Source organism: Alosa sapidissima, chromosome 5 (assembly GCF_018492685.1).
Source record: "Alosa sapidissima isolate fAloSap1 chromosome 5, fAloSap1.pri, whole genome shotgun sequence".
In the NCBI taxonomy this organism is placed as follows: Eukaryota; Metazoa; Chordata; class Actinopteri; order Clupeiformes; family Clupeidae; genus Alosa; species Alosa sapidissima.
The window spans coordinates 22,075,975-22,101,743 of NC_055961.1; the positions used below are offsets into that span (position 1 = coordinate 22,075,975).

Consider the following 25,769-nt stretch of genomic DNA (forward strand, 5'->3'; position numbering starts at 1 on the left):
ATGGAGAGGGGCGGGACTGGTGAAAAACTGTTTAAAATAGTATTCAGGCAGCTCATTCTTTTTGACTCTGTATTACAGCACTAACCATGTAATAGGCTTTAAGTTTTACTGAAAAGTACTAGCCTGGGTGCCATTCCGAACTTAGTCCCGCCCCCCGGGAAGTTCGGTCTGGCATTGCTCCATTGTGGGGCAAGTATGCTCGCCCTAAATCGGGCGGACCAATCAAATCAGGCTTTACGATGATGGATAGTTGAGCAACAGCGCCTGGTCTATCACGTCATCTGAGCACGCTTAGATTAGGATCTCTGATCAATGTTATTGGTAAGGCTGGACCAATGATTTCTTAATGCCCGTCGCGATGCAAGTGTTGAAAACGAATCCCAATCATGAGTCACCAGACTGAATGAGTTTGGATTTTTCCAGGCTACTTTAATTCACCAGAGACAGAAGATTAAAGACTGGTGGAGCTGAGCCAACTTAAAAATATATGGTTACACTTTACTTGACAGTACCGACATAAGAGTGACATGACACTGAACGTGCCATAAACAAGTCATAAACGTTTATGACATTACGCTTCTGTCATTAAGTGTCATTCGGTTTTTGTCATAACAAGTTAGGGTTAGGATTAAGGTTAGGGTTACAGTTAGGGTTGGGGTTAGAGATTAGGATTAGGTTTAGGATTAGAGTTCATGTGTCATGACAGTGTCATGTCTCTCTTATGTCGATACTGTCAAGTAAAGTGTTACCAAATATATATTGTCTCTTCTCCTGGTCAGTCACACAGACCAGTGGTTTTCCATACAGCAGGAGAGCAACTGACTGTGACCCAGGGACCATCATTCAGACAAAGGAAACAACTTAAGGACCACCACTGAATAAAAAATAGGGATGCATTCAGGGACTATACCACCAATGTCCCCATAGACCACTAGTGGGCCAAGGACACATTTTAGAGCACATTTTATATAGCTGACCATATCATACTGTATCATCATGAACAAAATCTATGTTAGCATCAGTGACTGTTCCAGACTATAAACAAACCCGTTACATAATTTAATAGAATGGATAAAGTGCTGTAGAAAGCTAGACATGTTTGGACTCTGGAAGCACTGGTGAGGTGTTAGACACAGAACTACAGTCCATTGTTTAGAAAGACTGTCGCCCTCTGCACTCTCCTTTGGCTAAACAGACAAGTGCTTTCAGCAAGACAGTCTCAAATGAACTGTTTTCAACTGGCCCATAGTTTTTTAGTTGACAAATTGTAACATTTTAACATGAGTGGAACATATCCAAAAGCATTTCAATACTTGGGGTTTAAAGAATAAAAAAAACAACTATATGGAAAATAAAACAACACTTTTTATCGGTCTTTATTATTATTCTAAATATGATAGATTTTGGCTATTGTTGTATGGTGAGATTTATGGATATGCATATTGTAAAACCAAAAGATCCTAACAGAACTGTGGATATAGTTTATGTTTAATTATGAAGGTAGCAGAGAGTTTACTAGACTAAGGCATCTAGTAGCATGTTAAAGCACTACAAAGCTGTTAAATTACATGTTCATGGTTCTTTTTTGATGCAGTGTCCAAGATCCTTAACACTTCAAATGATTAGTAAGCCTATGAATGTTTTTTGTTGTTGTTGTTAAATGTGTTAAATTCCGATCAACAATTAAGCCAATTTGACATTACACAGCATGACACAAGATGCAACATCAATGCAATGCACAATTGGCTGCTGCAGTCGCAACTGCATCGCATGCTGCACCTGGTATCCATAAAGGCTACCAGAAGCCTTAATGACTAACCAAAAACCAACCAAATAACTAACCGAAGACCAACCTGAATGACTAACCAAAGAACTAAAACAGAAAAAAACACATCACCAGTGGAGCCTTGTGAGCATTTCACTGGGTTTATCAAGCAGGCACCATCCTTCATCAGTGTTTTGTTGAATTAGGCTCACAACACCTCCAGAAGTCTCAACAGTGGTGTCTACCGTCCTGGATTAACCACCCCCCCTCCACACTCCTGATAAGTTGGGACATGTTGAAAACAGACACATCAAGTACCACTCCAGAAACAAAGCAACAATATTTCACATGTCTCTGAGTCAACCCAGGTCATAACATGACCCCAATTAGCCTGCAAGCACCTAAGCCATAACCATTGGCTTGCCTTTTCAGCAGCCCCAGTCAACTCCTTTACAGCTCTTTTTAGTGATCGTCTACAAAAGCCAAAATCTAACAAGTAATTCATTTACCTTGAGATGCTCTGGGTAAGGACTACATCTGTAAAAACCCTTGTTCTCTGTATAAGATTATACTGTATATCAGAAATTATTATTACTTTATTACAGCTAGATACAAGTAATACAAGTAGCAACACACTTCAGAAGTGACTTGTTGTAGTCCAACAAAATACCACACTTCACCTTAAAGCACTGTAGTTATTTATTACAACGATAAGTACATTAAATAAGACAATACATGGAATGAAATGATAGACCAGTGTTGGGAAAATACAGTAGAAAACCTACATGTACAACAGCTACTTGATTTCAGTGATCATTTGACTAGATCTACAGCTTACACTGTAGTAATTAACATTGATATACCTCTACAGTTAAGTAGAACATTACAGTACCTAGTTGTCAGAGCCATCACAAAGTTTATGTGAATTCATATTCATATATAATTAATATTACAATAACACTGTACAATGCCATGACAGCAAAATACTTCTATACTCTATCAGTGTAGCTGGTTTAATACTGACTAACCAAAATAACATAAAATTATTATCTCCATAGATGTTTTTGCCATATGTAAAAAATAGCTGGAATATTATTGAATTATTATTATTTCTTCCTATTTTTGCTAAAAACAACAACAACAATGTAACCACAACTGATGTGCGGTAACTTCATTTGAACATATTAATGGAGAATTCTGTTCCATTTTTCACATAGATCTCTGTGTCTCGAGGTCACTGAGTACAGTCGCTACAAAAAACCCTCAACATAATCATGCCACCAGACTGTAGCACTGTAGCTGTCTGGCTACTGTAGCACCAATTTTTCTTTTTTTTTCTTTTCGTACCGACAGTACTCAGAAACCTTGAGAAACAGTGAAACATGCCCGGAATTCTCCTTTAATGGTAAGGTGTCAGGACAGCGTTACTGGCTCCAGTCACACATAGTATGAGAGCAAAGTGTCAAAGGGACTAATAAAATGCAACAGTGAGGTCCTAAGGAGGTGTGACAATGTACCATCGGAATAAACTTTGCAACTTGTCAACATAATGAGTTTATATTATTAACCCTTTTATATATAAATGTAATTTTCTTTATACTGAATACACTATGTGTATTATTAGTGACTCATTACAATCCACATGTACCTGCAGCGAAACATAACACTGAGTCTTGAACAAATGTTTCAGCCGTCCTATATACAAACTATGCACAAATGTTAAACATTTCACTATATTTAACACAAGACTTACACCATGGATACCATGGAAAATCTGTTTGCTTTTGTTCCTTACAAAAACACGACATAATTCTCTGGGATTAGTCCAGTTTTTCCTTCATATGTTGCTTGAAGCCAACCAGGTTCAACCGAAGCGTGCACTGTTGAACACACACACAAACACATACACACACACAGACAAAGTATTTCAAGTAAACAACTTAGACATAATACAGCATACTTTGACCTCTTCTGGCATGAAAATGGCAAGATCAGAATATTAGGGTCAGGGCAACAATTCTGACTAAAAAGTTGCTTTCAATATAGTAACTGCAAGAAAAAACATGAGCAACACTCCCTTGTAAGTGAATTTATGTCTAGCACAGAGTTACAGATATACATCTTTCAGAGGAGTGAGCCCATAATCTTGATGCTGTTTACACTTTAGGGGTTCAACATAAGCAATGGTAGCAATTTGGTTGTCCAGTCACTGGCCCACAGTTTTTCCACCAGTCACCATCACGAATCAGCTCAGCTCACCTGTGATGCTAACTGGTGGAAACTAAGTATGTGAGGCTACTAAAACAAAGAGATAGCTTATTATTAATGTAATAAATAGTTTTGTGTTATAGTTACTTTTCTGGGCCAGTAAGTGTATAAATAAGTAGAGTAAAATAAGTTGGATAAGTTGGAATATAAAATAGGCCAAACACAATATGTCCTAAGAGTAGGAATTCAATGAATTGACAATTGTCTATCTTGAATTCCTGTCTTAAACAAATGTGTGCATTTGAAATATCATACCGTTAGAGAATATCGCCCCCTGGGGGAAGCTCAGTTCGTGGCTGTGTTCTGCCATACAGGAATACAAGGCCTTCGCATCTCTGCACAACAAAATCACCAGAGACAAACAATTCATGCAAATAATATTTTATATAAACATTGTGTAAGACATAAAAATTACAAAGAATTCAACTCCGTTATTTCAGCTTTCATCTTTAAATGCAGATAGGGAATGCAAAACACATTCGTAGTATAGTTATAATATAGTTATAGTTATATAGTAAATTAAAATAGATGATGGTCTTTGGCATGATCAATCACTACACTATGAACATAAAAAGCAAAGTGCTAAAAATGTAAAACCAGCTACTCAACCTTCCATCTGAGGTGGGTTTGGTCTCTCCGGAGTTTTCAAAAAGCAAAGCTTTTGAGGCCACACTGAAATAGCAGGAAAAAAGTTTGGTTAAAGACATCCTGACACAAATGCAATTGCTGAACATTTCAAACATTTCATCTTCAGAAGCAATTGTCTTGTGACAGAGTTGACAACAAAGTCATATGTCAGTGAAAACCAGTGCAAACAGGAGTGTGGGATGGTCATATCAGTAACATCTATGATGTGTCCTTACAGTGAGCCAGGCCTTTGGTATCCATTAGTGGTTCCTGTATCCAGTCGGCTGCGTTCGCACCGTTTAGGTGGTATGTCAGGCAAAGGGTCAGTTTTCAGACTGTCTCTCTTGGATGCAAGGCTCTGAACTGAACCATGAAGGCTTCTGCAGCCTGAATGAGAAAAAAAGAAAGAAAGAAAGAGTAAAATATAATGTACTATTGTCCTTATTAAGTCTGTTCCTTATATATGAAGGGTGAGGGGGTGTCTGAGTAACCTCACTTTACACACAATAAAAGACAGACTGAGCGACTTTAAAAGACGTTCAATGTTTACAATGGTTTGCTTGGTTTGCTTTTTTTACATTCGTTCACATAGAACATGTCCTGCTGAATGGTTCACAGACAGAAAGCCTCCCTGCTGAACACACACACACACACACACACACACACGCACACACAAACACACACACACACACACATCTTACCCTCCGAGATGTGCAGGGATGTGAGGGAGGAGGATGTCGACAGGCTTCGGTGAGCGGCCCGGTGCTCCCCGCCACTGACGCTCGTCTTTGGCCGCTGCGGAACCTCCGGCGTCGGGGAGCGTCGTCCCACCACGGGCGTGAGGGACGACACGCTCAGCACGTCCGCGTCCGCGTCCCCCTCTGCCTCGCCGTCCGTCTTGGCGGCTCCATCCTCCTTGGAGCTGGACTCCGGGCTACTGGTGCAGGCGGCTGTGGCAGGGGGGCTCTTGGGCCCGTTGGAGGCCTGCTGCGCTGCCGGCATGCTCCAGCAGAGGGCGCCGGTGGGCTTGCTGCTCTTGTGGTGGGCGGGCGAGCCGGCCTTGGAGTGACTGTTCTGCTCGGACGAGTGGGAGGAGAGCGACTCCATGCTGCCCCGCGGTGTGCTGCTGGGACTGCTGCTGAACGTGTCGCCTTCAGGGGAAGATGAATGCACGGAAAAAAGAGCGGAGAATAACACCGGAAAGAGGCGGGAGAGGAGACACACACACACACACACACACACACACACACACACACACACACGCACACACACACAGACACAAAGTATGAAGGTATTCAGGCATAATCAAGTAGAATCAGCCTGCCTACCAACCTACTTCAATGCCTTTTCCATTCATTGTGTAGCTAAAATGCTCACTACTTCCGTGTAATTTTCTAAAAATCAATGTGTTTTAAGCAAAAGTGGGCATCGCAGCTTCAGAAAGTAAAAGTCCTGTCATGTCTTTCTTCTGCCTGGGCTCTTAATACCTAGCACATAATTAGCTGATCCCCTTCGCCGGAGAGTTGTGCTAACTAGGATCCACCAAATTAGTGAATGGTTGGAACAAATTTGTGGTAGGATGTTAAGTTTCTGAGGCCGGGATGCTCATTGTCCACATTGTCTGGTTTTACGCAAACAAGCGGTTTTGGATTTTCGCTCACTGTCTGCGTCGGCCAGGCAGAGGGTGGGTGTGTAGAGGCCCCTGGACTTCCTGGGTCCAGACGGGAGGCAGATGGCCCGGCTGAGCCTGGAGCTGGAGCCAGAGCGGGACTGGGGCTGGGGCAGCGGCACGTTGGGGTCCGGGGGCTGCTGGAATATCTGCCCAACATAAACACAGGCATCATAGCTTCTCGGCGTGGGCCGGGGGGAGAGAGAGAGAGAGAGAGAGAGAGAGAGACATGACGTGGAACACATGCTCTCAGCTTTCCCTGAAACCAGCCCCTTCATACTTGGCTCTCTAGATTTTTTTTTTAATCTTTTTTTTTTTTTTTTTTATCTCATCCTGTTGTGATAATATGTTATGTGATAGGCGACTTGCCTTCTCGTAGTTTTCGATGAGAATCTCCACGACTATGTTTTGGAACTTGATGTTCATCATGGCAGCTACGGTCTCCTCCTGGGAGCGCATGAGAGTCGGGCCAAAGATGACGCCCAGGTTGGAGATCGTCATCAGGTTCTTCTGACTGTGAGTCGAAACCCTGACAAAGCCACAAAAATATTTACCTTAACCACACCTTGTATGACAGTAGACCAGTCTGATACACACACACACACACACAACATACGATTGCACCTCTTCATAGATAACCAGCTAATAAAATAACTTACATCAGCAGGTGCTTGATCAGAATATCCAGCATCTCCTTGTTCTTATCAGGCAGTTTATAGACCAGGGCGTGGACAGCTCGTACTCGGTAGTTTTGATCATCAGACTCTGAAATGGTTAAAGCCCCATGGTTTACTCCAACTGTAAATACAATTCATTGACCTTATGGGTCACTGTTAACTTGGATAGTCTCCTATAGACTAGCTACAGATACTCAGATTATAAATAAATGTCAAAAACACCTAAGCACCTACATGTAAACCAACTAGTGCTAGGCCAGCTCTCTTGTAATACCAAGTTACCCTGTACTCCGTGTGGCTGCTGAATTAACTACAATGCAAGTCAATGCAAGAGAGCCGTGTGGCTGTGTTATAGATAACTCAAATCCTACAGAACTCCACATAGTTTATTTAGTGTAGGTGAGTAGGTGAATAACTGTTCAACAGCAATTACTACAAACCATCCGGAAAGTCCCTGTGTGGAGATTTTCAAAGTTAAGTCATTCTGCATTGTGAATCACATCAGGACAAAAATGGTGTTGACATCATAAGCATGTGATGATGAACACTCACTGACTGCCATGATGAAATCCTTATGAAGTCTGTAGGTCATGAGAGGCTCAGAGAGGCACCTGGTGGAACAGAGGGGAGCGTTTTTATTAACCTCGCAGATGACACCATGATGGGTTTTATATATAGTACCTACTTAAGTAAAGTGGAAAAAGATGTGGCTATAAATAGTGCAGTAAATGCTTATTTTTAGAGCTGACATGCTGACATGACTTTGTCGTACGAACCTGAGGTAATTCTTGAGACCACTGGTGATCGTCTTGTTATCCCAAGTATCTGGATCAAGGTCCACATCAATGGGTGCCTTGGGAGCTGAAAAGAAAACAAATATTACGGTAATCTATTACTTGAAGCTTTTGCAATGAAATGTTACTAACAAAGCATTTAGTGCTCAGAACTGTTTGCATGAATTGTTATAAAGCAGTGTTTCTCAAAGTGTGGTCCGCAAGCTATCCCAAGAGGTCTACGAGCAGACGTGGTAAAATATAATACAGATGAGTTGTTTGCAATATTGAACCCACTTGTGTGTAAATCTAAACAGTTCTGCAACACTGCCTACGCCACTTTAAATCATATGAATCCTCTGACAAAATAAGCAAGTTGCAAAGACAATAAGCAAGGTGGTTCAGTGAGTAGGCCTATTGTGTAATATACATTAGGCTACTGTTGAAGCAGGTCTACTGTTTTATTCTTTTAGCTAGGTGGTCCATGATATTTTTTTATTAGTTAAGTGGTCCTTGGTTTGAAAAAGTTTGAGAAACACTGTTATAAAGAATGATAGAGCCATACCAAATACAGAAGCCATCAGTCGCTGTACTTTGGAGTTAACTCCTCCTATTCTGTACAAGCCCATGGTATTAATGCCTGCAGGTCAAACACGAGAACTCATCAATCAAATACACGGTATACCCAAACCTCAAAGCATTCCAATAAAATATAAAATGTCAATAACATTTCCACACTGAACACCTTATTATGTGTTTTACCTTTGCACTGAAGACTGACAGCTTGAAATACTAACCTCTTGTCTCCACAAGATGAACACATTGCTTTACAAAGTTGAAGCCTGTCTCGTTTAAAAACGCTGCAAAAACACAAGATAATATACCCATAATATAAAAATAAAGATAAAAATGTGAAAACTGCTAACATGAAGTCCAATAACACACACTTACTTTCTTCTTTCTTGCTGAGAAGAGCTGGCAGTGTGTATATCTAAAGATAAAACAATGCCCATTGAGTTAATAACTATATAATAAAAGCTTGACAACGTTCTTTTACCATGTAGGATTCATAAGGCCAAGTGCAATGGCTGAACAAGGAGAGGTGACGTTACTAATACCTATTGCACACAAAACAAACCACATTGCAGTGCTAATACGTATTGCACACAACAGACTGCATAACAATCATCACCTTAATTATACATGCCTACAATACTTTTGTATCAAACCCTTCCTTCCCATAAATCATCTATCTGATGCCTGTACTAGCCCTTTCTTGCTGGCAACATCTCAACCTCAGAGAAACTAGCACTATATACCTTACCTGAGCAAAATGTGTGTGTGTGTGTGTGTGTGTGTGTGTGTGTGTGTGTGTGTGCACTGTTCACCCAACCAGTTTGGTTCTCACTTCACGTTTCGCTCTCACTTTGGTGTGACAGTGTTTCATAACAAATGAAACTATGCATAACAAGTGAGAGAGAGCTTATGGTTTCATACCGGCTCCTTCCCATCCATGGCCTCCATCCACAGGCGTCTATTGGATTCAGACAGGGCCTGAAGAGTTATCACCCCATGTCTAAAAAAGACCAAGAACACAAGTACTACTTGTTATCGACCTTTCAATTCATAACAAAGCACACAAAGAAATACGGTGCTATGTTATGCTACATAATTTTGTATGACTAATTATAACTCCAGACAAAGAACTAGTCATTAGATGAGTCATTGTTTTCAGGAATTTATTATCTTTTATTTATTTATTTACTTTATAATCTGGGTGGTAGGAGAGAAAGCACTGGCAACTGTGAAGCAAACATGGCTATCATTGTGAACAGCGTTGCTATAATCCATACCTTTGCTGTGAACTGTACTATTGTTTTATTCTGAAAAACTGCAGTGATTATGACGTTAACGTCACAAAGTTCAAATTATGAAAGTATGAGAGAGGTGAATTAACCAAAGCAAAGTAAAAGTTCTGCAAATAGAACGGCAACCTCGTTAGAACCTGAGGTTTTAGCTGATCATCATGTCGAGAATTACCACATGAATTAATCAATGAATGTAAGCAGTTAGTTAACATGACTTGTTTTCAGGCAGATGTCGAGAGTTGCTGTTTCTTGGCAGCTTGTGGATCATTAGCAACACAGCAACATGCAAGCAGTACAGAATCATGGTGGGCATGGATCTACGGACATACCGCACTTTATAGAAACACTGCAGGGGACTGAATAGAATTCCTTGATATGTGCTATCTCTTCGAATGGAGTGATGCAAAAAAGAGAGGGAAGGGATAGGTAGAGGACAAACAATTATTTCAAGGACATAAATGTTCTTGCAGTTGAGGATATTGGAAAAGATTCATTCTAAACACAGTGTTTTTTTTGCCTCCTAGGCTAGACTCGCTTTTGGAAACATACAGAGTGACATGTTATTACATGAAGTAGCATTGTTTCAGGTGAGAGGGAGAAAAACAGAAGTGAGCACAAACCTCTCGACCACCTCAATGTCAAAACAGAAGCGTTTGTCGATGGAGTCGGTTCTTCTTCTTATGCATGATTTGAGCTTGAACATCTCAGGTGAGCTCATCACAAGACCATTCTTTTAGGAGATTAAAAAAGCAAAGAATGACTTTACATGCACTGCTGTTTCAGAGTAGGCTCTGAGAAAGTACTGTATGCCCCATATATTAAAAATGTGCAGCTGCCTATACTTTTCAATACAAGTTTACACAAACACACTTCAATGTAAATACTACTCAAACCTAATCTGCATTATCACTCAATGTAGGATTGCAAGGATTCTTCCTTGCAATCTTCTTCATATTACAGTCATATGAAAGACGTTGTCTAAGAATCAATTTGATGTAAAGTTTTCCATCCACCAATGTCTCTACCTGTTTGCTCCCTGATTTGATTTCAGTGTTACTCATGGTGAACATCTTGCTCTCCTTCTCGTAAGTACAGTAGTGACGACTCCACGCACATCCCAGGGGCCCTGTAGTGGACAACCCCCCCAAAAAATAAAATATAGTGTCTTTGGTCCTATTGTGCATAAACAGTAGGTCAGCATAACAGCGCAAAACAAAGAGGAAGCTGGCAAACACGTCTCTGACCGTACATGCTGTTAGTATCACCGGATATGAAAGAAACAAAAAAGCAGTCTCCATAGTGCAGGTTTGCCCTTTTGTACCGGACACAGTATTAATGATGGCACGGATACAGAGAGAGGACTGTTTTGGAAGGACACTCACTTTTCTCCTGGACGTACAAGAAGCCCTCCATTGTCCACTGGCCGGGCGCCTTGAAGTCCTCCTCAGCTGAGCGAATCCTCTGCATCAGCCTCTCCACTTCCTGCCTGGTGCTTTCAAAGTTGTTTCTCGTCTTCAAAGACACAAACACAACGGAAGGTGACAAACTGATACGAGGCCTAGCCATCTGGGAGCTTACTTGTGCAGAGAATTGAGATGTCACCTTAATCCATAGGTTTCCCAATACAGTATCTAACAAAATACACCCCTCAGGCATACATCCCTGGCTTAGACCCTACATGACTATAAGGCCTATATGGTGCTATAACATAAACATCCTGCACCATCACATACATCTGAATCTAATTCTTGATCATGATTGCAAAGAGAGCCTTCTAAACATACAGAGATATATAAAGAGAGCCTAACTATAACAATAATGTCCACAGTGGGTGTGTAAAAACATTCATACATTCTGCAGGTTGAACTGCAACTGTTGCTTGTAGGGCTCGAACTCATGGGCCAGTTCATAGCCCTCATGGTAGAAGGTGAAGAGGCCCTGGAGGAAGGCCAGGAGCTGTGGGGACAGAGATGACATTAAGTAGTCATGACCACCATGATCACTATTTACATGCTACTGTAGTGCTCAGATCGCACATCCCCACTATAGCCACTAATGTTGATGTGCAACTATATACATCCTACTTAGGATGAGAATGGGGAAATGGGTTTAATTTTGAGTAATTCTGAAGGTTAAAAGTTTAACACAAATAGCTTCAACAGTCAGTAATAGTGAAGGCAGTGTCTACCATATGAGATGCTGGTGAAATGATGGTTTTCCTATCCAATCAAATGGCTGGAAAATAATTAAATGTTCAGTTTCATCAGCTCTTTGTGAAATAATGATTACTATTTTGGCTTTGGATGAAATAGAGCTATTGGATTATAGTCTAAAGGTCAACTAATCTTCTTCCCCCCACTCTCTCGCTCTCTCTCCCTCTCTCTCTCTCTCCCTCTCTCTCTGCTGAGTTTGGATGCCTTTCAGCCATTTCCTTTTGGAAGACATTCTGGGAAAGTTCAAGTTGCTGCTGAAATAAGTGTTGGGGGCCTGTAAGAGAGCACACTAGGCATGGGGCCTGTGACAGTCCCCGTGCCTCAAATCAATGGACTGGGGAGACACTTCACCATAATTACGTGCCATCTTTTGGAAGAGCCATAAAAAGCAAGGTTGCGACAGCTGTGGTAGTAAAAGAATCCTAGACACCTATCGTAAAGACTAGGGGTTGGAATCCTGGTGTTTCTGTCTCAAATTAGCTCATTCACAATCATGGCTTGGTAAGAGACCCTCAAATGCAACTGGTAAATGCTTGGTCGGCTCGTTGTACCAGACTGCAGATATGTGGTAAGCGAGCTGCCTTCCAACCCATCATTCATATGAGTGCTTCACATTGGTAGTGGTTAGACAAATTCCCCACAAGGAATGGGAAGTGAATTGGGGGTATCTGGAAGATATTTAAAAAGTGCAAGCCTCCACAACAGCAGCCTCCCAAGCTGTAGTCACAGCTGTTCACATCACCTACAGTATATTCTGTAGTAGCACAAAGGGTCCTTTAATAGGGTAGGGTTTGGGAGATGCTGTTTTTTAATACTGAAAGCCCATTCATCTGGTAGCCCAATGTGGGTTGCTTTAGTCTGATATTAAGATCTGAATGGTGCCATATGGTTTAACAACCACATGCAATCTGTATTTGTAAAAGATTATAATGGTAATAAAAAAGAACTCCAACTCAGACCATTAGCTCCTGGAATTCATCGCTAATAGCCAAAATAGAACACAGGTTTTATTGGAATACCACTATTGTTATATCCACGAGTAAGTATGATGCAGGTTGAAAAAAGCAAAGGCCAAAACATGTTGTAGTGTGACCTCAACAGCCATTGTTTTAATATAGTAAAGGTATACATTAATGGAGAGTGTAATTTCTTTTCTTGTTTGATTACATTCTAGCCCATCTAGACTGAGTACCTTTCATGTTACCTTGTCTTGGTATAACTACAGTCATTCTACTCTACCAGCAGCACTCTCTAATTGGTTTCTCTTTAACAGTCTGGTTAATGTTGCATTGGCATTACTGTATTTACTCTAAAGTGTTTTGTATTCCCCAAATTACATGAGCTGGTCAAACACACATTTCAGACTCAGGGACATTTTGTTGGTTTGTCAGAATCCAATCAAGTAGTCACCCCCGTCGTAATTTATGTTGAGTTACATACAGTAATAAGTACCGCAAGTTTATTATTTTAAGTTAACTTACTGGTTCAACAAATTCAAATTTCTTTCTTTCTTGTACTTCCTGGATTTTGAAAACATACTCCAAGGAGGCATCGAAGAAGACTTGTCGCTCCTTGCTGATCTGGGTATCTGCCTATAAATTAAGTGAAAATTAGGACAATGGTCATGGTCATTGTTTGACTTTAGGAACCTCTGAAAGCTTAAAATGGAAAAGGGAAAGAGCTATTACCTCTTGCAAAAATGCCTCTTTTTTCTTGGATGACAAATTCAAGTGTTTTTCCAAAACTGTGTAATATTTCTCAGTTTCCTTGTCAAACTTCTTTTTTCCTTCCTTCAGGGAGAAAAAAAATGTTGACAAACGTTGGCATTTCCTCTGCTGTAATTATAAAGATAACCCCTCTCCACAAACATTAACCCTTATGTAAGATTTGTAAATAAACACTGTAAAAATCCCTCGTTAACATTTTTCGGAGCTGGGATGTTTTTTATTTGTTTATTCTAATCTTGATGTGACGATACAACTGAACTTGTAAAGCTCTGTATAGCAGACATAAATCTGACAATACTCTGAAAATAGTGGCAGACTGTCTCAGGGTTAGGAAGTGAACATTAACAAAATAGAATGCTAAACAGAGCAGTACGAATCCTACGAGCCAAGTCAGAGAACCCTAACAGTCTAACAGAAACAGGAAATCTGTACAGACTTGTGTTACCTTTCTTTATCCATATTACTAACTACTACCTATCAGCTCGACTGGAGCTTCGTGAACTCTAGGCCTCCAGCAGACAAATGTTTCCTCCCTGAGATTGCAAATGAAACCAGATACAAAATGTTTGTTTTGTCTTCCTGACATTAGCAAAACCTTTCCCATGATCCTTTCAGGGCCACTTAACCTCCAGAGCAGACTAATGACTTAGCAAGTACCAAAAGAAAACACGTCCTATTTGACACGCTTTGCCAAGCGTCCACAATTTTTTATTTTTACTTATTAATGGGAGAGAAAGGGTGAAAGATATGATATGGTTGGGGGAAGGGTGCTCTGTGTGTGTGTGTGTGTGTGTGTGTATTTGAATGAGTTTGAGGTAGGGGAGGGGTGTGTGGGGGGTCGTGGGAGAAGGGGGGGGGGGGGGGGGGGGGGGGTTGTGGGTCCACGCATGTGTGAGCTTGGCCTCATGAAAGTTGAGCTTTTCCCGTCTAAAGCGGAGCTCTGTCCCAGCAGAGGGTGAAAAAGTGAGGACCAGAACGCCCAAATAAGGCAGGGTGTTTTCTGCTCTGGATGGCTTTGTGCTGAGCTCATCTGGCTGAGCCCCCGGGTGTGCAGCAGCAGCCGCTGCAGGGGTCACGCTCGACAAGCCATCAGGATTCCCACCACTGCTCCTCCGCCACCGCCGCCACCACCACAACCATCATCAGCGCCTACGCACACCCAACCCCCCCCCCCCCCCCCGCTCAAGACAGCTAATGTTTGACCAGCACTCACTAGCCACATTTAACAAGAGCTGAAGGAATGTGGAGTGGACCATGCAGTCCTGGGCTAATGAAACACTAGCAAGGACAGAGTCTGTGAGGCTGTGCGCACCTGAGGATTGAACAGAACCTCAGAGGAACTAAGTCTCAGAACTAAGAATTAAGAACTATGGAACTAAGCCGACATCTCAGTCTAGTTACAGGCAGAACTTACTTTGGCAGCTCCAATTTGCTCTTTGCGAAACTTCTCCAGTGGTGTGATCAGAACATCATCCGCATTCTGTATCTAAATATAGGGGACATAAATCATTCAAATTGTTGAATTTATCCATTTATGTCTTGGCACAAACTAAGCAATTTCCCAATCACCTTTTTTACTCAGATGAAAATAGGGTATGAGTATGTCTGTGAAATTCAGATACTCTAAAATTCCATGACAAAAAAAGCATTAGTTGATGCATAACATATGAAGATAAGTGAAGCAAAAAATGTCTTTTCAATGTGCCTTTTATTTACTGTAAAATAATGACACTATAATTAGTAGCATTAAATTCCGCTGCACCAATTGAAAAAACATACAAATTACTCATGCAAGTTCCTTTTATATACTTTCCCAGGCACAAAGTGACCGACTTGTCGTCTCACTAGAGAATAGCCTAAAATAAGTTCCACATGCTCCTCTGTGCTCCAATATCCCTCTGCCAAGTACGGCCCCTGTTGATGGTCATAACGCGGCCTGACTTCCTCTCGAAACGCACTTAAAACTTGGCTGTCTGCAGACAGGTCCAAATTTATGGACCAGGAGGGATTTGTGATCTTATTTTTGATGATATGTGTTTGTGATTTACAATGTCTTTTGTGAATTACTATGTCTTATATATAAACCTCAAGACCTTCAGGTATTTTCCCCCTCAAATGCCTTTGAATGTGCTAGACTTCTGTCTGGCAGCCCCTCTGACACACTAAAAGCAGACACCACAGGATATCCTCATTTCTTTCTGCAGACAGGATCCATGTTTACTTAAGGGGTCTCTCTCACCACCGCTTCAGATAAGGCTTCCCATGGTCCTTTACAGCCACTGACAAACCTGTTCTGTGATCAGTCTGATCCATGATGTGGGAAAATGCCTCCCACTAGAACTAAGTCACTTTGGCAGTTTGCTGAAACAATGTCGGTATTGTGAAACTTAATGAAGAGCCATCCAAAAATCAAGGGAACAATGGTCAAAACAGCAGGTATCCTCACTAGTACCTAACACTGAAGCTATATTTCTTAGATTTAGGCCATAAAAGGTAGAATTTATTAATCATTTCATAATTTCATAATTTCCAGCATTGTTCAAATAGTAATTTTAATTACTATGCATTGTACTGTTTGTCATAATTTCAATACAGTTTTAACATTATATACTTTCACTCACTGTAACGTTTATCGGCGGTACACTACAAACAAGGCTCTCAGTTCAAAAACACGTCTAGATTCTGCAACTGCATTCTGCAACTGCATTAAAAGTAATTTAATGGGAAAATATGGTACCAGATCACTAAAGAGTAACCTAATAATTATGAGTACTAAGATGAGATTAATGAATCTCACCAAATTGTAGTGAACAGTGCAGTATACAGAAAGTTTGGGGTGTAATTATAAAGTGTGCTATATGCAACAGCAGTACCGTTTGAAACTGTTTTAAAATGATTTATGATGAAGATTTAAAGCCATGTGCTATCATATCATTACCATCATATAAACATTTTCCTGTCACTGAGTAATGGAACAACCTCTGGAAATGACTTAAAATAGACAGAGAATGTGGGTGTGAAGAGGTGTGTTGAACAAAAATATTGGAAACACTGCCGACATAAATATTTCCTCACGTTTACACAAATATGGTAATACTGTGTGTGGTTCATCTAAATTGATATGATGGCCGAGTAACTCTTTAACCTAGTGTATTCTACAACCATGTGTGTTCAATACTTGAACAACCCTTCTGTATCCTTATGCAATAGACACAATATAATATATCCCAATAGGTAATGTATCATTGACGATAAAGGACAGTGATGACATCTTTTAAATGTTTTGGTGAAATATAAACTTACAAGTCTTCTTCTCTCTTCCTCAACTGTAATTAGTAGTCGAGAAAACTCTTTGAAGGACTGAGCTGCAACAGAAAGGGGATGATGCATTGTTAATGTTGTTGCTTTTGATGTATTCCTTTAAGCCCACCACACACAACAGTCAAACGCGACGGTGGAATTCTGTTACCAGTAATCGCTTTACTACACACACTACTGGCGACGCGATCACCCATCGGAAAAATAGAAAGGGGCCGATTAGAGTGATGCAAGGGCCGTCGCTCCACTTGCCGTATGCTTTGAATTTCCCCTGGGGATCAATAAAGTATCTATCTATCTATCTATCTATGTGTTGCCCCATTCACTTCAATAGATTCTATTCCATTTTGCCGGTTGCCTGCCTGTAGCCGGCCGTGTGTGTAGGCCTTAAAAGGATTAAATCAGACCAGTCAGATAGCTTTGAGATTCTGAATTTTTTTCAAAAAGATGAGTACTCCTTCATATAAAACAGACAGGATGAAAACAGAAAACATCTTTATTAAAAATACACACACAAACACACACACACACACACACACACACAGAGAGACATATATATACTCTATTCAAGAATTTCTACAGCATTTATTTAGAACTGCCATCCAATTTCATAAAAAAAACCTGTCAGTTTGCATGTTCCCACTACTGGTTCTGGACTGAATGAGTCCCTGGAACAGCTTATATCCATCACCTGCATTACACAGTCATGCATTTAGAGCAGTTGATGCATCCTAAACGACCCCAACGCCTCTCGGTGAGACAGGGAGCACTTTCCTGCCTGATTATGTGGAGCGATAAGCAAGATGAGCTGAGTGCATAACCCAGCTCAAGCGTTTCACAGCTACTCCCTTGGGTACCGAACAGAACAAACAACAACGCACAATCTATTACTGAATCAGGACTCTGAGTAAACATCCACTGTTGGATCACGATTAGTTGTCCTTGAACTGTACTGAAAAAAGCATGATGTGTTCTGGAGTTGTATGAACATTCACACAGGGCTTTTGTCAAATACATATAAACAACCCTACATTTACAACCAATAATACTGGAGTGGTATGAACAATCACACAGGGCTTTTGTCAAATCCGTATATAAAAAAACCCTACATTTACAACCGATAACACTGGAGTGATAGAACGACAGAGAGAGCGAGGGAGAAAGGCTGAGGTTTGTGGCCTGAAAAAAATGCTTTGATACATTAGTAAAATATTTACAAATACATGCATCAACGCATAGCTCATGGTTTAAGTCACAAAGTTAAAGTATTGAATATTTTCAGCAAAAGCCATGAAATCTAAACAAGCCCTCTGCGTTTGCATGCACACTGTCAACACAAAATGATCTCTTGTTGACTTCTGCATTTCCTATGACAGATATCAAACCAAAAGGGGGCTTGCACTGTTGCTCTTGCCAAATGTTCTGAACAGCAAAGAACGTCACAAAGGCCCCTACAATTGTACGGTTCCCTCAAGCCTTGTGACAAATTGCAATTGTATTCCGACGCATGAGCTAGCCTCTGTCAGTAAAAAGACATGATTGTTTTGGAGAGACATTAGATAATCGTGGTACGAGAAATAAAAAGGTCAATGCCCTGGGTTTTTCTGTGGTGAGGGGAGAAAAGCCTGGAAAAGTGGACAGCTGTGAAAGACAGAACAGTCACATCAAAATAAAGACCAGGGGGTCAAAGCTTTTCACTTAGCTCATACTCAGCTACACTCAACAGAAAGCTCAACATACTCACACTACTTCTAAAAACTGAGGCTAAACATCTTACTTCATTCATATTTTTTCCACTGTCCACAGGCTACTGTAAGAAGAAAACCAATCACACAGAGCTACTCAGAAAGAACAACCTAATTCATATTAATTGCCTCCAGTATTAAAGACAAGGGATGAATACATGGTCAGAAATAGAATAGGCTTTGTCCTTTTCCTAATAGCCAATACAAGTGTCATTAAAATGGCTCAAACAGGGGAGATCTACAACAAGTTTTACATGAGCTGGGGGTTGTAACAATTTTACAGTTCTTTGGGTTTTAATGTTGAAACATGTGATGTTTTACTAGCCCAGATATAGACAGTTTGCCAACCTTACAGACAAAAAAGGAGATGCTTCTGAGATGGTGGGAAAAAAAAACATTAAGCCGGGTAATAAATAAGTCAATCTAAATTGAAATGTGCATGCACACATGAACAGTACCCTGGTGGGTGCTACACATTGGTGGTGGTTATTGAGGCCTCCCTCACTGTAAAGCACTTTGGGTGTCTTAAAAAAGGACTATTTAAATGCAATGTGTTGTTGTTGATACCATGACAAGCCACTCGTCTTGTATATAAACACCTTCTGCATCGAGCTGTTCCCAGCCCAGGCGTTCCTTTATGTCTTTTCTGGTTAGTCAGTTGTTACATTACAAGATTGTGTTGTTTCACAAATATACTCAAATGACAATTCATAGGGCCATGCTCATCGAGTGCTCTGTGATGAAACTGTTGCATTAGTCAGTTCCACCTCAGTCCCACATGCTCACTAACAGACATAGACATAGTTACAACACACTCTTCTGCATTTTAAAGGAGATTTGTTTTGCAAGATGCTGCCAAAAACAAACACATGCAATAAAGGGAAATCCAGAGTATAGGCTATTTCCTTTATTCGAGAACAGTAAACCCAGGTTCGCATGTCCAATGAACTGCATCCCAGTACATGTCTAATGGTTACAGTTCTTCTGTTGACACAGATGGCTTTATTTTTGTATAGCATGATTCACTGTCTTGACCAACTCCTGAACGTCATGAGACTACTGGACAAATAGTAACACTGAACTGTGCAGTCAACAGTCATTGACTTACTGATACACAGTGCTTCGACACGACTGAGGCGAAATGTTGATATCACTCACAAATGGTACAGTACCTGTGGCATAGTTACCCACCAGTGGTTTTGAAAGGAGAAATTCAACCAACCTAACATATGCAGGGGTCTCAAATTAGGGTTCAACATTAACAGTTGTTAGTGACAAATAAAATACACTGGACTGATAGAAAGCTTGACGATGGTCCTCAAAGACAAGACAAGCCTTAGTATGTTCACGGGAAACACATGTGACAAGGTAAACAGTCCTTATAAAGCCTGATGCTAAAGCTAGTTAATAGCAAAGATTATAGAACAGAGCATCTGGTTAATAGACTACAGGTAATTACAACTTTGGTGAAGCAGTGTAGGACGTAGTGGACGTGGCTGGCACAGTTGACAGGACAGAGAGGGCTATGTTTGCTGAACAGTGTTACACAGATGGTGAGGAAAGGTGTCTGCCTGAACTGTAAATTGGTGAAGTTGAGTTGGACATAAAGCCATGCTGCTCATCCTGTTTAGGAGCAATGCTAGAGGGATCCATCCTCCAACTTTCACTGCCAAGCTTTCTAAGGCTAAGCCATTGATCAACATTAAGAAGAGGCTGTCAATTATCTGCAGGTAGAGACACAAAGCTGCCTGTTGTTAGAACAGAATGCTGATGATAAGGTTTGCCATTAACATAGACTGCAGGGTGAAAAGGGGCTGAACATCTGCAGTCTGGCATTAAGTGTAGAATACAGTAAGCAAAGATACTTCCCATCTCCTGTATGGAGGCAGATAATCAGTCTGCCATGAAATCACATAGAAAATTCCATCTAATCCACATCAAAGGATCGAGAAAAAATATTGAGACAGTTTTCAAGTTTCTGCAGATATTCTGCAGATATTCCTCTTCCATTTCTTTTCTGAGAGAAAATGGAACACCATCAAGCCACCCATAGTGCATTAACCTGACTTTCTTTTTGGAGAATTGAAGCGGGGAAGATGCTATCAGCTTTAAGCGTGCTTGTGTGTTGAGCTACCTCACTGCATTTGCCATTTCAGCTGTGGTCATAGTTGGCATGGTGTATGTCCAGGAATGAGCCCTGCAGTGTTTTGACCTTTGACCATTGTTCGGGTGGTGTCGTTTTACCCAAGAGTGTTCCTCAGGTATTTTGCAGGTACATTTATCACAAGAGAAGGCTCTGGGCTGAGGAGTTGGCTAGTAAGATGGGCTAACTTCTTTCTACAGTAGTTTGCAGTGACTGGACACATCAATCTTGCCATATGCCTTGATTCCCTCAGTAATTATTTATTTTCTTAGAGTTTCCTCTAAGAAAGACTCTTTTTTATGGTCATACAGTATCGTATGTCGGAAAATTCACTCGTCAAGGTATTCACATTTTGTTTTCCATTCATTGGACATGAGAGATGAACTGGATCAACATCTCTTGGTGATTGCTATCCAGAAATCTAGAAAAACTGTGAAACTTCTGAATTAATAGATTCATTGTGTAATTCCAACAGAACCCTAGGAGCTGGCTGGGAGAGTTGTGCATCAAGTTTCAGTGCTGACAGAAAATGGTGGGAGTTCCTCTCAAGATGAACCCTGACAGACTAAACGCAGTTATAGTGAGCAGTCTGGGAACTGATACCAGACAGAGCTGTTTGAGGAGGTATGCTATCTAAAGCAGTTGCGGATGTCACAAGAGGGCCAAAGAACTATTGAAACCTGTATCAATGCATAATGCAATCTAACAAGTACAGTTTTTCTCGATTGCTTTAATGCTTCTGTCAACTCTGACATCAGGCTTTAAAAACAGTTAGCATGCAGGCTTAATAGAAGCACTTTAGCAAAAGAATATTTCCTTCACACAACACAACTTGTGGTCAAATCAGTGAGTGCTTTCAATTAATACAGAGAATAAAATGCAAAACAGAGATTTCAATATGAGTAGGTTCAGCCTTAGTTCTTGCTATGGCTGTGCCATACTTTACATAGTTATTGTATGTTTAAGAAGACAAAAATATCATAGCATGAACTGTATTCATTCTTCCCAAGATGTGTCATTAACATGTAAAACTTATAGTAAGTGCCTAGGCAAGACAAATTCATATACTGAACAACAACTTGTCCACCTTCATTGAAACAGACCTAAGCATCTGGACATGTCCAAACTGTTTAAAAGTAAAATTGCAGTTTTGATGACATGTTTAACCATTGTACGCGAGAGATCTCTCTGCATTCATTTAAATACACGCCTGATCTTGCCTGATAGCTGCACAGGGGTGTTACCCCTGTGGAGGGCTGCCAAGTGGCAAGACTTGCCTATAAGGACACGGACTTTACTTTTTACTTTTTACTTTACTTTTTACTTTTTACTTTTTACTTTACTTTTTACTTTTTACTTTACTTTTTACGGAATTTACTTTTTACAACATAGACTTGGAATTCAGGCCATTAGTCCTGCTTGACTAATTCACTTCAGCAAAGAGACGTTCCTCAACAAAATAATTATATAATACTTCTATGACAAGGTCTCAGCATCAGTATCCATATACACAACAACAGCAATTGTATTACATTAAAACATGTGTTACAGGGGATCCTCTGAAATATTCAGTATATAATAGACAAGATAGTGTATGTTGCTATAGCATCATCATCATCGTATACCTGTTTTGTATTGCAACTAGAATTCACCCGATATACCTCTGTGAACTCACCTATATTGATTTCATCATCCGTCTCTGCATCACCGATGCACTCAAACTGGAAGTCTTGTAGAGACTGAGAGAACTTCAGCACAGCTGCAGACAGACCTACAAGGGAAAAGGGCCATTGCTGATATGATGTCTACCAAATTAATATGAGTCACAAGTAATAAGCCCTGGTCAAAAGTTAGAGTTCACAGAACAATGACTGAAGAATCCAAACATTACAAAAGAGAAGTGTTTAGGAGAATGCAGTATCTTCTTAACTTTGTGCATTCACTTGACCCTTGGTATGTACCTGAATCAGTCAGGGGTTTTAGATACATATCCATTGGGGAAATCTAAAACGCATATTATATAGGCCTACCTATCAAATGTACAGATGCACATATGTAACGGTATGAAAATTTAACCTCACGGTTATAGTGACCAAAATTATCACGGTTTTCGGTATTATCGCAGTATTTTTAAAAGTGTGTTCAATATGTTCAGAAAGCACTGATAGGCCTATACAAGCTGAAATAAGTCTATTTCTGTTATTTGGATTCAATGAGTGAGACCAAAGTAAGTGTTCGAAATAAAACTTTAGACTAGGGTATTCTCCTGATAACGTGAGTGGAATGGATTTAAGGTGGATGCGGACATAAAAAGACGCAGAGTGACTACATGGTACAGTGTACGTTTTGCGGTGAAAATGCCTTTTGAAATCAGGTGTAGCCTAATCCGCATTGCAGTTAAATTCATCAATTAGACAACAGAATCAGTAGGGTACCAGTTTTGCTTCATTGTACCAGGCCTACTGTATGTCAAAAGCAGGCTGGGATGAAGCTGGGAAGGATTAAACACGGTTTCCACACCACGGTAATCAACTGTGATAATTATGATATTTGAAATTAAAACGGTAATTGTTTTTGTCAACATTTTTTATCGCAGTTTACCATTATACCGGTAATCATTACATCCCTAGATGCACACATTGCTATTTGCAATTTTAGATGCAATAGGCCACAACAATACTGAAAACTATGTTGCATAACAATTGTCACAATACTTAAGCACAGAAAATCAAATCAAATCAAAATCCAAATGTTTGGATACATCCTTTCTCAACAAGCAAATTGCAGGTTTGCTTGTTTGTGATATCTTTGCTGCAAGTCTGCCCAGTTTCCCAGGGGCCCCTGACAACATTTTACTTTCCATCGTTCAGACAGGTAAATACATAACAATAATACATGACAATGGTCACTAAGGAGGGCCTACTGACTAGTGGCCCCCTGAGACACACAAGCAGCATTCCTTCTTAACAAGGATTTTTGCAGCCCTCGACATTTGTGTCAGATACTTCATTGTGTAGCCTATTACATAGTAATAATAAGAACTTGTTTGAGCACTGCACATTTTGAGTTTGTGTTTTTGCACATTTTGAGACACTCAAAGACCACACCTTTACATATAGTGCACATAATGCTCCTTACATAGGAGGCTACATATAGTGCACATAATGCTCCTTACATAGGAGGCTATAGTGCACATAATGCTCCTTACATAGGAGGCTACATATAGTGCACATAATGCTCCTTACATAGGAGGCTACCTTAAGACTGCATTACAGAAGAAAACATTCCAATTGAAAATTCTACCTATGAATTAAGTTTACTCACCCAGCTCTCTTCCTGAACATAATTTGATCAACTCTGTGAGGTATTTTCATAAAGTTATTGCCTTTTCCCCTTTTGCATTGTCTGTACTACACAGGCTCCAAGCAGAGGTTATTATTTCTCATGTTTGGGCCTATGCTGTGGTTGTGGGATTCCAATTAGCCCCTAAAAATGTATGGCGCAATAGATAGTGGCTTTCATGTCCTTTGTTGGGCGAGTTAACGCTTGAACATGAGCCATGTTGCCATGGTGTGTATGTCATTAGGCTAGGCTACTGTGATTTTGCCAAGGATGGGCTTGGCTACTGTAAAATGTATTGTAGGCTGTATCCGAGTCTGATAATCCAATAGCCTTTGTGAGATTTACATTAGCCTACAATATAAAATGACAAACACATTAAGGATCTATAGGCCTATGCCTATTTCTACTTTCATTTAAAATGTACAGTAGGCCTACATTGAGTTTTTGTTTTTTCGTTTTACATCAAAACCCATTTCCCCTAGGGGACTTGATTAAGTGAAGTAGTTTAAGGTTAATAATAAAGTGGCCAATCTCGAGAGCCAGAAATTACTGCCCCATTCCTGTAGCGGTGTTTTTGCCCTGAAGTAGGCTACAATTTTACCATGCAATGACCTGTTAAATAGCCTATGCTAATCCAGACTAGGCCTATATGTAACAGGTAGGCTATTCAGAACAATTTCATGGAGGTCGACATTCCAAAACACAGGCTATTCAACCGGATTGAATGATGGTGAAAGCAACCAAGAGTCCAGACAGAAAATCGCAGAATACACTAAATGAACACTATTCTTTAAAGTAGTCATTATAACGCAATTGATAGTAAATAACCCCTTAACAAGTTGCGCTGGTTTGTTACTTACTCTTTAGGGCGCTGATAAGCATGTTACCATCTTTGATAAGTTCCTTAATAAATTTGTTGGTTCGATCCAGTTCAATTTCGTGACATTTTAAACGTTCTCGAAAGTCTGGGCTGTCCAAGAAAGAATCGCTGAATTCCAGTGTTGGAAGACCCATAGTAAAACAGAAGTAAAATCCAAAATCATATGAGTAAATTCCGATTTTGATGCTAAAAACTGGCCTCCTCTTCCGAACGGTTCTAGCTGAGGTTCTTGAACTACAAAACCATCTCCTGAAACTTTTGTCTTACTTCCGGCATTCTTCTGGCAATTCTGAAGGAAGACTACAGGCGACTCCTACTGGAAAATACCAAAACTCCTATGCAAGCGAAAACTCAATCATATGCTTCAGAAATGATGTGGATAATACAATGACACTCCCCTAACACATAGCCTACGTGAACACAAATCCATCCTAAAAGCATAGCCTACCTATTTAGGTCACTATTAAAACTACAATTAGGAAATAGCCTGGTAGGCCTGCACCACAAATGAATGAAATAGAAGCAAACTTGGTTTCTTCAATATGCCATTGTTGACACTCCACGCCCTCAAGGCCCACCTTGGGCACCCATCAAATCATGTTGACTTGTTGATATGTTGACTCATGTTGAGGAATAGTCTGCATACATTAGATTAGCCTATCTCTACCCAAACGTGTGCAATTCTGCATGAAACAGCACAAAGCACATTTGCTTTCTCTTAGTGTAGGGGATGCTTGTCTGCATTGGAACACTG

General features: G+C 40.3%; 1 protein-coding gene across 4 annotated transcripts; it reads right to left on the bottom strand.

Moving 5' to 3' along the window:
- Positions 1-2,446: 2,446 nt before the first annotated feature.
- On the bottom strand, positions 2,447-25,749 carry arhgap42a (Rho GTPase activating protein 42a). 4 transcript variants are annotated; one of them, XM_042092324.1, is made up of 25 exons: positions 24,996-25,749; positions 22,469-22,564; positions 16,891-16,952; positions 15,002-15,073; positions 13,549-13,650; positions 13,342-13,452; positions 11,499-11,603; positions 11,030-11,159; positions 10,673-10,773; positions 10,268-10,377; positions 9,977-10,033; positions 9,277-9,355; positions 8,731-8,770; positions 8,577-8,639; positions 8,345-8,419; positions 7,783-7,867; positions 7,559-7,617; positions 6,989-7,094; positions 6,699-6,858; positions 6,322-6,478; positions 5,362-5,814; positions 4,897-5,047; positions 4,643-4,705; positions 4,289-4,368; positions 2,447-3,645 (listed from the first exon to the last, which is right to left on the bottom strand). In XM_042092324.1, the coding sequence occupies exons 1-25, from the start codon at positions 25,147-25,149 to the stop codon at positions 3,557-3,559; spliced, it is 2,760 nt and encodes a 919-aa protein (XP_041948258.1). In that variant the 5' UTR covers positions 25,150-25,749; the 3' UTR covers positions 2,447-3,556. The 4 variants fall into 4 exon arrangements, with proteins under 4 accessions (XP_041948258.1, XP_041948259.1, XP_041948260.1 ...); XM_042092325.1 differs by having other exon boundaries at positions 5,362-5,811; positions 24,996-25,635; XM_042092326.1 differs by lacking the exon at positions 9,977-10,033 and having other exon boundaries at positions 24,996-25,633.
- Between the last annotated feature and the right edge of the window lie 20 nt (positions 25,750-25,769).

Coding starts and splice junctions, on each gene's coding strand:
- arhgap42a (XM_042092324.1), bottom strand. CDS start 25,149: ATGGGTCTTCCAACACTGGAATTCAGCGATTCTTTCTTGGACAGCCCA. Junction 16,953..22,468: donor GGATGATGAAATCAATATAG/GTGAGTTCACAG, acceptor TTTCTGTTGCAG/CTCAGTCCTTCAAAGAGTTT. Junction 11,160..11,498: donor TGCAGTTCAACCTGCAGAAT/GTATGAATGTTT, acceptor GTGTCTTTGAAG/ACGAGAAACAACTTTGAAAG.